Source organism: Arachis ipaensis, chromosome B04 (genome assembly GCF_000816755.2).
Source record: "Arachis ipaensis cultivar K30076 chromosome B04, Araip1.1, whole genome shotgun sequence".
In the NCBI taxonomy this organism is placed as follows: Eukaryota; Viridiplantae; Streptophyta; class Magnoliopsida; order Fabales; family Fabaceae; genus Arachis; species Arachis ipaensis.
The window spans coordinates 10,986,607-11,004,151 of record NC_029788.2 but is presented as its reverse complement, the minus strand read 5'-3'; the positions used below and the strand labels follow the sequence as shown (position 1 = coordinate 11,004,151).

Genomic DNA, 17,545 nt, shown 5'->3' with positions numbered 1-17,545 from the left:
TTCAAAGTCTCAAACAATAACATATATATTTAAATTTTTATTTATTTAAATATAGAAAGATAATTAATAAAATGAATTTAAGTATATTAATGTTACAAGTATACTAAATTAGTGGTATGAATATTTTAGGGGGAAAAACCTGATCTAACTGTACAGATATATTTGTAGCAAATGTGAAAGAGGTGGATGTTGTTGGAATCAAAGTAAAAATGAATGAATTTTTAATTCAATTTGTTTCCATACCATCATAATGTAGTGTTAGAAGATTGACTATGATGAGATAATGCCATGGCAACACTATTTTCATTTAAATTTGTGTGACGTTTGTCTTAGCTCAATTATACGTAAAGTGTTGTATTATATATTTGGCACTATAAGTATAAATATAACATCTATGGTAGCTTCGTTCTACACAAAAATACAGAAACCAATACCTTAGAAACACAGAACCATGGTGTTACTACGTTCACACTTGCCAACACTATTAGTCCTTTTGTTATCATCAATTTTTTCATTCTCAAATTCAGCTTCCATTGAAGAAAACTTCATCCAATGCCTAAGCTTTTATTCAGATAAAGCACCACCGTTTTCCTCATCAATTGTGACACCAAAGAATGATTCATTCACCAACGTTCTTGATTCCTCAGCACAGAATTTAAGGCTTCTGGTGCCTTCTGCGCCGAAGCCGGAGTTTATCTTCACACCGTTGAATGAATCTCATGTCCAAGTGGCTGTGATTTGCTCAAAGAAGCTTGGAATTCACATGAGAGTGCGAAGTGGAGGCCATGACTATGAAGGATTGTCATATGTTTCTGAGATTGAAACTCCTTTCATAATAATTGATTTGGCCAAGCTTCGCGCCGTGGAAGTAGACATACAAGATAGCAGCGCTTGGGTCCAAGCCGGCGCCACGGTCGGCGAAGCCTACTACAGAATATCAGAGAAAAGCCCGGTTCATGGATTCCCGGCCGGGCTTTGCACAAGCTTAGGGATTGGAGGACACATTGTGGGAGGTGCATATGGATCCATGATGAGAAAATATGGGCTTGGAGCCGACAATGTCCTCGACGCGAAAATTGTTGATGCCAATGGTAGATTACTTGACAGAGAAGCCATGGGGGAAGATGTGTTTTGGGCCATCCGAGGAGGCGGAGGTGGAAGCTTTGGAATCGTTCTTTCGTGGAAGTTGAATCTTGTTCCAGTGCCAGAAACCGTGACAGTTTTCACGGTTTCCAAGACACTGGAGCAAGATGCAACTAAGATTGTTCAAAGGTGGCAAGAAGTAGCACCAAACATAGATGAGGAACTCTTCATGAGAGTCATCATTCAACCAGCTTCTACTGCTAACAAAACTGAAAGAACCATCTCAACTTCTTACAATGCTCTATTCCTTGGTGATTCTCTATACAAACACTTCATTTTTACTCACATATGCATATCTGCATCGGCCTAGTGGGATAAGACTTTGTTGTTGTGCATATCTGCTTCGAATACTATAGCTACTAGTTTAATTTAATACACGTATTTGAATTTGTGTAATGCAGGTGATGCTGATACACTCCTCCAAGTAATGCAGCAAAAGTTCCCTGAATTGGGTTTGACCAAAAACGATTGCTTGGAAACTAGTTGGATCAAATCAGTGCTGTATATTGCTGGCTTCCCTAAAGATACACCTCCAGAAGTTCTGCTTCAAGGGAAATCAACATTCAAGAATTACTTCAAAGCCAAGTCAGATTTCGTTAGAGATCCGATACCGGAAACCGGCCTAGAAGGGCTGTGGCAAAGGCTGCTTGAAGAGGATAGTCCCTTGATGATTTGGAACCCATATGGTGGAATGATGAACAGCTTCTCGGACTCCGATTCGCCGTTCCCTCACAGAAATGGAACACTCTACAAGATCCAGTACTTAACCTTATGGCAAGATGGAGACAAGAATGCAACAAAGCATATAGAATGGATTAGGAAGCTTTACAATTACATGACACCTTATGTGTCTAAGTTCCCAAGGGAAGCATATGTGAACTATAGAGATCTTGATTTGGGTATGAACAAGAAGAATAGCACAAGCTATATACAAGCAACTGCATGGGGTAACATGTATTTCAAGGACAATTTCAATAGGTTGGTTAAGATTAAGACTAAATTTGATCCGGAGAATGTGTTTAGGCATGAACAGAGCATTCCACCACTTCCAGTTTCAAGGCTAAAAGACAGAAAATGCAATAAATGGGGATAAGAGTTATATTATTAGGGGGTGGAATCTGAAAAACTTGTTAGAAGTGTTTATTTGATAATTTAGAGGAATAAAAGGAGGGTTTGTATTTGTATGTTAATTAGTATTCTGTTTTTTGTTTTGTTTGTTCATTTTTAATGTTAATGTTGTAACACAGTAATTAAGTGCTTAATCATATTGTTCATTGTGATTCTGTATCTAACAAGATTACAACTGTTCTAAATACAAAGAAACTCGGCAGTATATAGTGTTGCTTTCCTTGCAAAACATTCATGGTCTCTGTCTGTGTTCTCAAGCAATTACACAATTTGCTGTTCATTTGTAAAATTTTTACCTCACTTTTTATTTTATTTCCATCCAAACATACCAAAACTTTCAAATATTTAACTTCATTTAAAATAAAATTGAACATATTCCACAAGAGAATAATATTGATTAGACCATGGTGCATTAAAGAATATTGTCATGGTCTAAAATAATAAAGATCTTACTTTCAACAACAACAACAACAACAACAAAGCCTTGTCCCACTAAGTGGGGTCGGCTACATGAATCAAACGACGCCATTGTGCTCTGTCATGTATCATGTCTACAGAGAGACCGTTTACATGTAGAAATATTGAAAACAGATACATGTTAAAAAACAACACATGTTTATGTATAAATATATGATAAATGATTTCTTTTATCTACATAACATTTTTAATAACAATAGAAACTAAACAGGCTCCGAAATCACCACTAACGAAAATTACTTCACACAAAAGAGAAATTCCAGCATAAAAGACGCTGAACTAGAACCACTTATTAATTTCAAAAAAAGTTACACAACACAGCCAACGTGTTTCAGGAGCTGGAAATCACATGCAATAGAGATGAAAACAATTTACTATTTCATGCATGTTTTATATTTTAATTTTTCTATGCTTAAAACAGATCTGAAGGCTTAAAAATCAATATGTCAATGATGTAGCTAGAAATTTTGATGCATAGGGCAATCACAAATATTGACCAATGATACAGTAGATCGAAAACAAAGAATAATTATATAACATGCTTTTTCATTTTTAATCAATAAGATATAATATGTTTCAAACTCAGAAGTTTTAAAAAAGCTCAGCAAGATGTATTGCTGGATTGCACATTAAAATTTGTTGTCTTTTCTCACAAAAAAAAAGTGAAACAATAGAACATACACAAATCTACATGGGAATGACAACACGAAGCAGTAAATATTCTTAAAAAAAAAAAATTAACACAATACTCCAAAAATTGCTAAATATAATAATCCTTTTGGAATAACAAAGCCAACAAACATAAAAACAAGAAACATATTCCAAAAAATATAGACTTTCAAAAGAGCAACTATATGTTCAAGACAGTCAACATACCCGAATCACAATGATGCCCCTGAAATTTAATTACAAGAAGAATGAACTTCAGTTCGTGTTAGAGTACTCATAAGTTGAAATAATCTGTTATGTGATATATTTAATATTATGGGAGCCACTCAGATAAAGACGTCTAAAACGTCTTATTTTAAAAATGTTTTTTAGTAATTAAAATTTAACATATACAATCCAATTAAATCATGTTATTTTTATTAAAATTAGGCCAAACAAATTAATTTAACCGAAAAAATAGTAAATCAAATATTGTAATTATAAAAAATAATATTAATTTAGATCAATTCAAGATTTGATTTACTATATTTTTAATTAAATTAATTTGTCTGACCTAATTTTAACAAAAATAATACGGTTTAATTAATTAGAGAAGTAAAGAGTTAGAATTTAGGATTTTTAAAATTAATATATATAAATATATAATAAGAGTATTTTAGTCATTTTCTATAATAAGGATATTGTAATTATTTTTTATAAAAATAATATTAATTTAGACCGATTTAAATTTTGATTCACTATTTTTTTGATTAAATTAATTTGTTTGGTCTAATTTTGATAAAAAAAATATGATTTAATTAGATTATATGTGTTAAATTTTAATTACTAAAAAATATCTTTAAAAAAAGACATTTTAGACATTTTTATCTGAGTAGCTCCCTTAATGTTATGGATCTTTTATATCTATTTTAACAGTACTGCTAACCCATTAAGTCAGACCCAAGACATTTTATGTTAGATATTCTGAATTATCTATACAATGCAGCCATGCTCATTAACCATATAATTACTGACAGGGGGAGTAAGAGTTATCAGACCTCGTTAGAATTAGAGATTTGATTTTATATTCGAACTGTATGCTTAAAAAAAAGTGTACTGCAGCCTGCATATAAACATTCCCCTTTCATTGGATACTCATAATTAGTTATTAGGGTAAAGTATTAAATTGGTCCCCTAGGTTTGGGCGTAATTCTGTTTTGATCTTTAAGGTTTAAAGTGTTCTATTTGAATTCAAAAAAATTTCATTTAGCATCAATTTAGTCCCACAGTGAGGTCAAAATTAAATAATTAACAAAATGTCCTACATAACAATAGTACAAGAAAAACAAAATCGATAATCTGGAGAACAAGTACAACCTCCAGAGGCAAAAATCAACAATTGATACATCAATACATCTATTTATTATTTTTTTATAATATAAATAAAATATTTTCTATAAAACTAAAAAAAATGATAAATAAATGTATTGATGCATCAATGGTTGATTTTGTACCTCTGGAGCTTGTACTTATTCTCCAGATTATCGATTTTGTTCTTGAACTGTTATTATGTAGGACATTTTGTTAATTATTTAATTTTGACCTCACTGTGGGACTAAATTGATACTAAATGAAACTTTTTTGGATTCAAATAAAACACTTTAAACCTTAAAGACCAAAACAGAATTACGCCTAAACATAGGGGGCCAATTTAGTACTTTACCCTAGTTATTATAAAAGATTGGTTTAATTTATGGAAAAAGAAAAATCGGCCACATAAAGCTTTTAAATTGGTTTAATTTTTTTGGCACAAAGCAATTTTTACATAACCTGAATCCTTATCTTTATTAGTAATAATATTTCTCTGGAGTTGAGAATCATGAACATGGAATGGAACAAATTGAAACTGGAGTAAAGATGAGAACTGAAAGGAATATGCACAATCAGGCGAGTTTTCTACCATAAATCTAATACAATAATCAATTTTTAGCAGAATGTTTAATTGTAGAACTTTGCACTTGCACCACAAAATTGACAAAATGATGGCACGCCAGCCCCCAGGAATATCCACTGGGGGTGCAAAATAAATTAGACCCAAAAAAATAATAATAAAAGCAGATCATCTGAATTTGCTATTATCTTAACCAATGAATATATGCTCCACCCTTGGTAATTTACATACTTTTGGCACCCTCTTTCGTTGGAGGAAGTGTCCCAAAAACACTATCCCATAGTGACGAAGTAATCCCAAAGCCTTTGTTCTGGATCCGAAAGTGATGATTCAAGTGGTACCTCTGCAGAATAACGAAGGAAAATACCATGATTTGGATTTTATGGCTACAAGCTGAAAAGTATAGCAGAAAAATGAAAAATACTACATTGAAAGACATGCAATTAAATCTTCCCTATAAATGTGGACTTAAATCCATTTAATGTCTTTTGAGAAATGTCAATGTGAAGTTTAGGAAAACAATGACACAAACAACACCTATGCAGGATTTGTAGGCCCCAACAGACATAGATTGACACAGCATTGTAGGTAACTGAGAATAGGAAGATCCAAATCACTTGACAAGAACCGCGTAGTGGCCCACAGCAGAGAGTCATATAAGTATCAATAATTCAATATTTAAAAAAAAAATAATAAATACTCATAATTCAAAAAAGACCAATTTTGGTCAGCTCGTATATGCAATAATCTAAACAACTATTTTCTTTTTCAGTGATTTATCCTAGGATGATATGATTTGCATAGCAGCATAATGAAGCAATGAATGCTAAATTAATTGTTCATCCACAGTCAAAGGACAAGGGCAGTGTTTTACCTTGAGATTTCGGGGTACTTCAGTTTTTGGCTGACCATGATGCACGTAATAATGGGTGCAATCATACATCACATAACCCAATAAACCACCTCCAAATAAAGCAGGAGCAACTACAGGGGTGGATAAGAGCTTAACCAAGTTCCAGAACTGATGAACACGGCAAAACAAAAAATACTAACATCACTTCATGGAACCTTAAATCATGGATATACAAAGATTTAGCTTTATTTTGAAAATGGCCAGAAATCTTTTTGACAGGAGGAACTTGTAGCTAACTCAAGAAACATAACATGATTGCCAAATTTTTCTTCTCCATAAATGATGTGAAAAAGTAGTACATAATATGGCAGGAAGGAGATACCGGAAACAATAATATTGCTGTTGCAGCTGGGGGAAAAACAAGCCTCAAGCCATCCATGGGATGCTTATGGTGGCAGCCATGGAGAAGATAATGCAGTGTGTTCCACCTAGATCGACATTCAAAAAGTGGAAATAAACAGTCAGTGTTGGTCATGCCAATAAATAGATATCAATAAAGAACACTACAAGCAAACATTAACACAGAAAGAAAGAACTAACCAATAGGTTTTTGTTTCAATGTGAAAAAGAAATCGGTGCAATGAGTATTCAAGCAATGTCCAAATAAGAATGCCAATAACCACGAACAAAGCTACACGAGGACAACTGAGGCCCAATTGTACAGAGTTATGAATAAACCAACATACAACTGGCAGCCAAATAACTGGTACAGCCCACCAGACTGTGCGTGTCAAGAACTGTTCCAAGTAGTAACAAGTCAACAATCAGGTGAATTTTTCTACATGTATAATCGGAAAATAAAATTAAATCTACATTTAATTTATAATGCAGTTCATGCAAGTAGGATTGTCTTAAATTCTGTTGCAACCTGCCAATCAAGCCGAGAGGAAAATTCTACTCTAAAACCAGCTATGCTCTATCACAATCTATGCACGGACACGAGACACGACACGGGACATGCGGACACACAAATTTTAAAATCTTATAAGACACGGGGACACGACATATATATAGAATATAAAGTATTTTTTAGATAAATTACAATGAATTTTTGATATTTTATTGCTGTTAAAATATAAAATAATTTTTTGACTATTTTTAATGTCTTTTTTTAACTATATAAAAGTATTTAAAATATTTTTTGTTTTAATAAATAATAATATATATTATTTCTAAACTCATGTCAACAATATATGTTAAGAATAAGGCTGGACACACGGACACATGATGGTATTTAGGTGTGTCCAAGTGTGTCCGAAAATTTTTTTTTTATTTTTTATTAAGATACGGTTGAACACGACAGACACGCGTATCAAACGAGTGTCAATAAGTGTCGTGTCCGAAATGTGTTCGACACGTAGACATGGCAACTCAATGAAGTATCCGTGCTTCATAGTATATATATAATCCAAAAGAAATGAACATAATGACTATACTATGTATGTATATATGCAATTAATTAATTAAGTGAAGAGAGAGCACGAATCCCATGAAAGACAATGTTGTTAAGAGGTAGTAAAAGTAATAGGGATGAATGTATAGATGAAAGGATGAAAGGACAAGAAGTGTCCCAATATGCACCAAACATTTATATTGGTGTGCGCATACCGGTCGGCTAATTAAGCTAACCGTTTCCTATCACTGAAATATTTTTTAGATAAATTAATTTTTAATATTTTTTAATTATATAAAATATTTAAAATACATTTTATTTTAATAATTAATAGTATATACTATTTCTAAACTCATTTCAATAATACATGTTAAGAATAAAATTGGACACGCTAACACGTGATGGTATTTAGGAGTGTCCGAGCGTGTCCAGAAAAGAATTTTTTATTTTTTATTAAAACACGATTGGACACAGAAGACGTGTGTCCGACGAGTGTCAATGAGTGTCGTGTCTAAAATGTGTCCGACACGCAGACACGGCAAATCAGAGAAGTGTATGTGCTTCATAGATCACAATAAATGTTGGGCAGTGATAATGAAGCATCAACAAGAGCAAAACAATAAGTTTAACTGAGACAGGAGTGCCGAGGGGGACAACTAGAAAACCAGAAATACAAGAAAGTATATGATCCGGGGTTAATATGTCATGCAGCAACTTAGAGTACCAACTAATGAGGACAAGATGATAGAAGGTAGTAAACTAAGCAAACTAGACTAGTTGCTCAACAAAATAAAAAATTAGGGGAAACGGTTGAAAAAGACCTCATCGAAATGAACTCACTAGAACTTGGTCTTCATAGAGCCAATGCCCAATGATAAAAATTGGTCCATTTAGCTAACGTCGCCTACTGAGGCAAGACTCAATTGCTGTAGTTATAGTTAAAGAATATACCTCAAGAACATCATTTTCAAAGAACCGAGGGCCTTCCTTGCTAACAATTGGCTGGTGAACCCACTCTTGATAAGCTTCTCCAAGATGTCCAACCTGCAGAGTATCAAAATTCAGAAAGGATTAGTTGAAAAGTTTGTAAACTATTTTAATGTTATATCATCCTAAGTTCATACAAAAACAGAAATCAAACCTATACAACAATTGAAGTCTGACAAGGCAGAACATATAAGAAAGATGCGAGGGATAGGCATTGTGCCTGTACCTGGAAAACAAGGGGCTTATTCAAATCAACAACAAAGTTCTGTGCAACCATCTTGGGATTGAAGCTGGACACAAGGAGGAAAAGGTGTCAGCTGGAAATAAGGTTAATTTTTTGGAAAAAAAAAAAACCCTTAAAAATTACAAACGCATAAGTAATAGGAAGCACACAGATGGGTTAAAAACCAGTGACACATATTAGTTTATGTTACCTTGATTGTTAGGTATTGATTTTGACCTTATTATTTGACAGGTTGTTTCTGACCTTAACTATATATAAAGAAAAGGTTAGGAAGAGAATTTGCAAATTAAGTTTGAAAAAACAGTTGCCAGGTCATAAATTACAAGTTCCAAATTTTGCATATCAAAAACAGGGTGGAAAAGCAACAAAAAAAAATTAAAAATCAATGATTTTCGTGTGTTATACTGCAAAACAATTAAGCATTCCAGAGCTTAACTAGTGTTTTCACCAATCTTAGTTGCAAGCAAACTGAAATGATTAGGCGCATCACATTTTTGCGAAATAGATACAAAAACCAAACATTCCATTCCCACAACACCCCCCTCCCCCAATAGGCATCACAATTGCACAAAAGGACCTTAGTCGTTTTCGTCCAACCAAAATTGCGAAACTCCTCAGCAGCATCAACATCAAACAAAATTGAAAAAGAAAGAAAGCAAAGATTTCACATTCAAACAACAGGCCCGAAACATCACCAGCATTTAAAACCCGGGAATCAAAATTAAATTTAAAATAAAAATTTTAAGCAAAAACTTTTCTGTTTTTCTTTTCTTTTCCATTTCTTTAACCGTCATCATTATCTTGTAGTACGGACAGCTTCAGATAAAGAAATCCCCCAAAGTTGAAATAATAGAAAGCTAAGCTCAAATCCAGAAACAGATCCACAACGAGAACAAATTGACACCTAAATTACAAATCCAAACTTAAACTCCCAAGAAACCTAGCACTTAACCAAAATGCAGTGAAACAGAAATTTGCAACGATGGAGCAATACTCGAAGGTTAGATCTATAGAATTTAAAGTGAATCTCAGAAGAACGAACCTGATAGAAGACAATGCAATGCGGTTGCGATTGAAGTGAAGTGAGAGACGTAAGGTATCTCCCGAGAGCGAAGAAGAGCCACGCCGGGAAGAAACTCACGTTTCACTTCAGCGTAGCTTCTACCTTGAAGTTCAACTTATTATTGAGCTGTTTTGTGTTGTGTGTTAATTTAACGATTTGATGATAATAAAAGAATGAGAGAGCAGAGAGCTTAGAGAAGGGAGAAAGAACGACAAGTTGGCGTTGGGGGAGTGATGGTGAAATTTGAGTGGGGGCGGAGGGGTGAGTGAATCTGGACCGTTGGTTTGCGAGGGGGAATCAATGAATGAACGCAGAGATATAAGAGAATAATGGTATCTACTATCTAGGCGTTAACAGGCTGGCAGAATGGAACGGGGTCACGTGAGTGTGGATGGGAGTGGGGGTAGGAGAGAAAGAAATAGAGAGAATCGCGTTTTGGAACGGCAGTTACGGCTACGCCCTTTTGTGGTGGTGGGGTCAGGCGAATCTCCACAGCACAGTGTAGAGTTAAGACGACGTGACGTCAGATTTTTTTTTATACAAAGTGAGTGCATGTGCATCCACATAGAAGGGGGCTGGAAGTGGAGGATGAAGCCATGTGTGTGTGCTATACTGTCCGAAAGGGTGTTTTTTATCGTTAGTTTGTTACGGAATAATGAACTCTAATGAAAATATGCACACGTAAATATATGATTATTAAGAAGGTGGAAACTCAAGTTCAGTGAATTGAAGTTGATAGGTGAGTGTCGTTAAATGGTTTGATTGATTTGATTAATTTTTATTTAACGGCTTTCAACTATCAACTTTAAGTAAAGTCAACTGCACCTGAGTTTACACCTATTAAGATATTAAGAACAAGAAACGAGGATATTTTTTATCAAAACTTAATTTTATCTCTAATAAAAAATTGTTGGTGATCAATACAATAAGCTAAGGTTAGAAAGTAAAATTTTAAAAATGGTCTCATATATAATATTTGTATCTTCAACTTTTTCATAAGCCACTAAATATATGTACTTTGTTTTTTGTTGTGTGTTAATATATTCTTTTAACATTTGTTTCTTACAAATAAATAATAGACATATATTATCGTTTTTATGTCTCTGATAACCATAAACAACAACTAAACAAAGACCTAAAGATGATACACAAATTTTATATTATGTATAGTGATGATATACAAAAATGACTGTGTAATTTTAATTCAAATGTTAATTTTATTTTCAAATTAAAATTACCTCAACACCTCCACTGTTATCATCATCCATCGATTTTTACCACCACCTATAAAAAACAACAATAATAACAACAAAAATATAAAGAAGAGAAAGGTGAAGTAGTGGAGGCAATAATACTTCTAATATTCATTTTTTTATTATGAATTTTTATTCGACATAGTTATAAAGGAAATTATTAAACAAAGACAGGAGATGAAATACATAGATTTTAACAACTCAAAAAACCAAACTCGTATAATCAGAAATATGAAGTGAGAGTAAGATGAAAAAATTTTTATATCTTCTACAAACAAAGGAGAGGACATTTACAGCCGATGAGATTTGTGTGAACAGATTATGAATAGAAATATGTGTTTGTAGTATTGAATGAAAATATAATCAGTACCTTGGTGAATACATGATAGCTATATTTATAGCTTATTGATATAATAGAACCTAACCAATTATGTAGCTGCCAATTCTTGATTATACGTGAAGCCTCATTAATTGTCACTTGTACAGGGTATTATTACTCTATTATCTTCTCTTAAATTCTAGGTTAATCTTAGTTTAACTTTGAGTTTGTCTCTGAAATCTTTAAATGTAGAAGTAGAGAAAGGTTTTGTAAATATGTATGCCACTTGAAATGAAAAATGTATGTGCATGACATGAAGTTTGGATTGGTTTACTCATTTTCATTTAAATGTAAGTCAAATTCAAAATGTTTTTCTTTGACTATGAAGAAGAATCGGATTTGCTCCTAGCAAGACAACACTAATGTTGTCACAAAAAAATAGGAGTTGCGTTATCTGTATTCAGCCTCTGTGCTAAAGCGACTGAATGAGCTTTGTTTTCGACTAGACCACGACACAAGATTGGAGCCAAGATGGATTCTATAGGTGCAGGTAGACCTTCGATCATCAACTCGATCGGATCCCTAATCAAAATTCACAAAGCCAAAAATACGCAAATTAGTGGAAGCATGAAACAATAATCCCTGATTAACCGTGCCAGCCAAGTAACGAAGAATTCATTTAACACATTTTCAATGAATGTTCAATGACTTGTGCATATATTAGTTAACCTTGTTGATAGAAAATAAGAGTTCTAGTTGAGTAAGTGTTGCATATTGTAACAATCCAACAATAGAAAGATATAGAGATGGAAATTCAAAAACATCAGCTCTAGCAGCCCCATTCATAATAGCTTTAATCAGAATATCTCTAATATATTTAGATTGAAAAAGATGATGAGAAGTAGTAGACACATTTGTTACTTCTATACCCAAGAATAGGGGTGCACATGGGCCGGGTTTGATGTGACCCAGACCCGACCTGAAATATACACCGGGTCTATTTATTAGACCCGAACCCGACCCTAGACCCGATGAAACCAATACACTTTCGGGCCACAATTATACCGGGTAAAAACCGGGTGAAAACCGGGCCGTTAACATTACATTACGTTGATACCTTCTTGTAAGCTAGCATGTAAAAATATCTAAATTTTCAAGACTCCAACCATTATTTAACATGGTAAAATTCACTTAGAAAAATATAACAAGAACCAACCCTTCTTTAAAATTAAAGCATAACCACAATTAATACTAAATCAAAACCACAATCAATACTAATATTGTCTAATAATACCAAATATTTAAATCAATACAAATAACACAATATTATGCATTAGTCTAAAATTTTATGCATTCTAAATATAAAACCTTAACTTATAGTCTTATAATGACTAATAACACAAAATATTAAGGTTTACAATACTTAAATTCCACATAAGAATAATCATGATCCATCACTAATAACACAAAATATTAATTGTGTATGATGACCGGGCCACCGGGCCGACTTCGGGTGACCCGAGCTATGGCCCAGACCCGACCCGAAATAATGACCGGGTCTATTTTTGAGACCCTTACCCGATCCTAAACCCGATGAAATCACACCAAATTAGCCCCTAAAGTGTTCGGGACCGGGCCGGGCCTTCGGGCCGGGCCGGGTCTGTGCACCCCTACCCAAGAAATATAAAAATTCTCCTAAGTCTTTAAGTGAGAATATATTATTTAATTGATGTATCATAGATTGAGTTTCACTATTATTGTTGTCAGTGATGAGAATATCATCAACATATACTAAGATGTAAAGAAGAAGCTTACCATGTTGCTTGATAAAGAATGAAGGATTAAAATGAGCTCTATGAAACCCAAAAATGGCTAATATTGAGAAGAGTTTAGTAAACTATACTCTACGAGCATGTTTAAGCCCATAGAGTAATTTGTTTAATTTGCATAACTGAATAATATCTTCTTGATGAAAATTTGGTGGTTGAGACATAAGAACCAATTTATTGATATTCCCATTTAAGAATGCATTATTGAAGTTAAATTGACGAATTTGCCATTTGAATAAAAGTGCAATAGTTAATACTTCATGAATAGTGGTTGGTTTGATTACTGGCGCAAATATTTGGTCGAAATCCACACCCTCGATGTGGTGATTTTCTTTAGCAACCAATCGAGCCTTGCATTTTATAATGGTGCCATTTGTATGTCTTTTAATTGCAAAAAATCCAATGACATCCAATGACTTTGGCTTGTGGTTCCGAAGTGATAAAGGACCATGTGTTGGCTTTCTTCAAAACTTTGAGTTCCTCGAGTAGGGGTGGCAACATGCACCCTACCCGCAAGTACCCAATCCGACTCAACCTGATCGAGTAGGGTTACCAATCCGATCCGCAGTGGGTAGGGTAAGGTGTGGGTAGAGTTCTCGTGCGGGTTGAGTAGGGTGCAGGTTGAGCCTCAACCTTACCCGACCAACTCGCATCCTATATATGTATTTGTTATATACTTATATAAAAATATATTTCAAGTAGATGTTGAATCAAGGACTTTTCACTAAATGCAAAAGATCTTTAGCCACTAAGAGAAGATCATTAATTGATAATTTAATACATTTTTTTATGTAATAATCACTTCTATTTTAAATTATCATCCAGTTATATAATAATGTTGCACCTTTTTGGTAACCCGCGGATAGGATCGGGTACCGCGGGTTAAGAACGGGTAGGATTAGAGTTGGGATATTCTCAACCCGCAGGTAGGGTAGAGTTGAGTTTATATAAAAATATCAACCCACGAATAGAGTCAGGGTTGGATCCAAACCCTACCCTATCTATTGCCACCCCTATCCTCGAGCATGATAGCATGCCAATGCTTGGAGCTTAAAGCTTTGGAAATTGATAATGGTATATTATTGACTAAGTCTTCTCGCTCATATGTTCACTTGTGATGGAAGTAACAACCACAGCCTTTGGTTAAGTAATTTCAGACTTGGATCGAGTCTGCATTGGATGTTGATTATGTGGTATTTTAGTGGAGGGAGAGTTATCAGTAGGATTGTCAAACGGGTCTGTTTGACCTATTTAGGTCTGTTTAGTCTACTTTATTTACGAGTCATAAATTTTTAATCTAGGCCGTTTATGACCAACCTAATGAGTTAAACGGGTTGGCCTGTTTATCTTTTTATTTTATTTTTTGAAAAATATTTTGGCAAAAAGTTTCAGTTTTAAGTAAAAAAATATTAAACAAACAGTATTTTTTTAGCTGATATGTCGAATTTTTGGGTCGGATCCAAAGAAATGATGGCAAAAAGTGATACTATAAAAAATATTAAAAAAATAAATGGGCCGCCTGTTTAACCCATCAGTTTTTTGGGTTAATCGGGCTTAACTTGTTTATCCCAAAGTTTAAATGGATTTGATTTTAGGGGAAAACTCCGCCCATTTAAACAAATAAATGAACTGGTTCGATGAGTTTAGCCCATTTTGATGTCCCTATTATCAAGCTATATGACTACTCTTCCAATAGAACTGTTACCTGGATGTAGTTTTGTATGCATATTTAGTGAATGAAGTGTCTCTAATGGAGATAGTGAATTTATAAATGTAGGATTTTGAGAAGTTGTATGTGAATGTTCAAGAGCATGATGGGTAGGAGTTGAATTGGTGTTCTCATTGGAAATATTTGAAGTAGAAGGTATACATATATTATGGTCAGTAGTATGTGTTAGTTTGGAAATCTGATTTTGTAATGAAGAAAAAGTTATCAGAGGAATTTGTAAAGTGGTATAAGGAAACGAATGGAAGGCAGGTGTAGAATTTGAAGATGGAAACATGTTTGAATATGAAAATTATTCTTCATCAAATACGACATGCCTGGTAATATAGAGTTTGTCATTTTTTGTGAGACACTTGTAGCCCTTATGATGAGGAGCATATCCAAAAAAAAAACTGCAAGTTGAGACTTACATTCAAACTTGTTAGAATTATAGGATTTTAGGCTACGAAAGTATGCACACCCAAATACTTTTAAAAAGAAGTAATCTGGAGCATGCTTATGTAATAGTTGAAAGGGAAACAAATTATGAGTATTTACAGAAGGTAATTGATTGATTATGGAAATTGTAGATAGAAAAGTGTCACCCCAACCAATACTTTAATGGGAGTAAAGTAGCACCGCAGTGGCAAGCATAGCAAATCCGATTTCTGTGACGTGTCTATGCTTGCATTCTGCATTTTTATTTTGTTGGTGAGTATAAGGACAAATATATTGGTGTGAAATACCATAATTAGCAAGGAATTAAGTGAAGGTAGATGAGGATATTCCCTTTCATGATCTGACCGGAATGACTTGATTTTACAGTTTGTGTAATTTTCCATTTCAAGTTTATATTGCATAAAGGCCTGCAAAGCTTGAGATTTTGAATGCAACAAATAGATATAAGCGTAATGTGTATAGGCATTAGTAAAGGAGATGTAATAACGAAAACTATGAAAAGATTGTATAGGGCTGGTCCCATATGTCTCAAATGGAGCAGTAAAATTAAATTCATTCAATGTAAAAAGCAATAAATACATTTTAGCTTGATAATAAAATTGGCATACACTATTATTCATTAATTTTGATGAAGATTCAATATTACATTATCTAGTACATTATATATACATTCTTTAAAGCACAATGTCCAAGTCTCTTGTGCCAAACAATTGGCATATTCAAAGAAAGAGCATATTGAGATTTACAATTTGAATTATTCATAGAATCAAAAGTAGCTATAGATGTGTTATTAAACTTATATATCCCATTTTTAGGTGTTTCTTGAAAGAATATTTTTTTAGTGTCCTGCGATTTTATATAGCAAACATTAGAGTAAAATTTAAAGTAACAATTATTATCACATGCAAATTTATATACACTCATCAAATTATTTGCAATGTCAAGAACAAGTAGCAATTTATTGAGAAGAAAACCTTTGTGTGTGTCAAGATTAATAAAAAAAAGAATGTCTAATCTTAGTGATAGTACTAAATGTGTCATCATTATCAAGAAGAAGCTGGTTATGACCATTATAGTCACTTGAATCAAGAAGGTTATCTAAATTGCTAGTGATGTGATCACTTGTCCCAGTGTCTGGCAGCCATGAAGCATCAGATAATTTTAAGGTGTAGTTAAATATGTCTAAAGATTGTGATAATAAGTGGATAGTGGTGGTGCTGGTCCAAAAGATGTTAAAGATCTTGTAGAAGGAGTTGGTAATTGAAAACTCTCATTACGTTGGTGAAAATAATTTAAAACAATATGGTCATACTTACCATAAACTTAGCATTGTGATCTTGAATCTTGAGTTGAAAATCTTCCTCTACGAAAGCTTCTACCATCTCTTTCTCTCTTGCCACCAAAACTTGAATTGCATGATGCTCTTGCATTCTGTGATGGCCTTCTGGTAAAATTAATTTGAATGGAAGTTAATTCTATTTTTTTAAACCGTTCGTTCATATCTTCATGAGTTAATAGAAGTCCTTCTGCTTCAATCAAGAAAAGTGTATCATATTTTGTCATAACAGTAGAAATATAAATAGCATATTCTTTAGAAAGGCCTTCAGTAATAACAAAGATATGATCATCTAAAGAACGAACATGTTCAATTGCTAAAAGAGAGTCAACAATAGATCGAATTTTTTTGAGGTAACCTGTGACAAAAATTTCTTGCTTCTTCTCTGTCTTGAGTTGTTGAATGTTTATCTTTGAAATCTTGAAAAAATACTTAGTGTCTTGTTCGCATACTTGATGAGTAAATTGACAATCTAATACATGATTCTCGAAGGTTTCATCCATCAAAGAGAGGAGCCATGCATGTCATAAGGAAATGATCTTTGATCATCCACTCTTTGAAAGTCTAGGATTCTATCCTAGAAAGTTGAGCTGCTTCATTTTCGAATCTTGGAGGAGTTTTCTCAAAAAAAAAAAAGATGATGATCCCCTAAATTATTTTCATTAATAATGTGAAGTGCAAGTTTTTGCCAGATCTT

General features: G+C 33.5%; 2 protein-coding genes across 3 annotated transcripts; one reads left to right on the top strand and one right to left on the bottom strand.

The window, feature by feature from the left end:
- Positions 385-2,500, top strand: LOC107638870 (berberine bridge enzyme-like 13). The gene is made up of 2 exons (XM_016342269.2): positions 385-1,394; positions 1,545-2,500. The coding sequence occupies exons 1-2, from the start codon at positions 452-454 to the stop codon at positions 2,234-2,236; spliced, it is 1,635 nt and encodes a 544-aa protein (XP_016197755.1). The 5' UTR covers positions 385-451; the 3' UTR covers positions 2,237-2,500.
- LOC107638868 (dihydroceramide fatty acyl 2-hydroxylase FAH1) lies at positions 5,304-10,250 on the bottom strand. 2 transcript variants are annotated; one of them, XM_021120734.1, is made up of 8 exons: positions 9,927-10,250; positions 9,075-9,132; positions 8,867-8,930; positions 8,605-8,697; positions 6,801-6,997; positions 6,583-6,688; positions 6,222-6,368; positions 5,304-5,690 (listed from the first exon to the last, which is right to left on the bottom strand). In XM_021120734.1, the coding sequence occupies exons 3-8, from the start codon at positions 8,915-8,917 to the stop codon at positions 5,571-5,573; spliced, it is 714 nt and encodes a 237-aa protein (XP_020976393.1). In that variant the 5' UTR covers positions 8,918-8,930; positions 9,075-9,132; positions 9,927-10,250; the 3' UTR covers positions 5,304-5,570. The 2 variants fall into 2 exon arrangements, with proteins under 2 accessions (XP_020976393.1, XP_016197754.1); XM_016342268.2 differs by lacking the exon at positions 9,075-9,132 and having other exon boundaries at positions 9,927-10,248.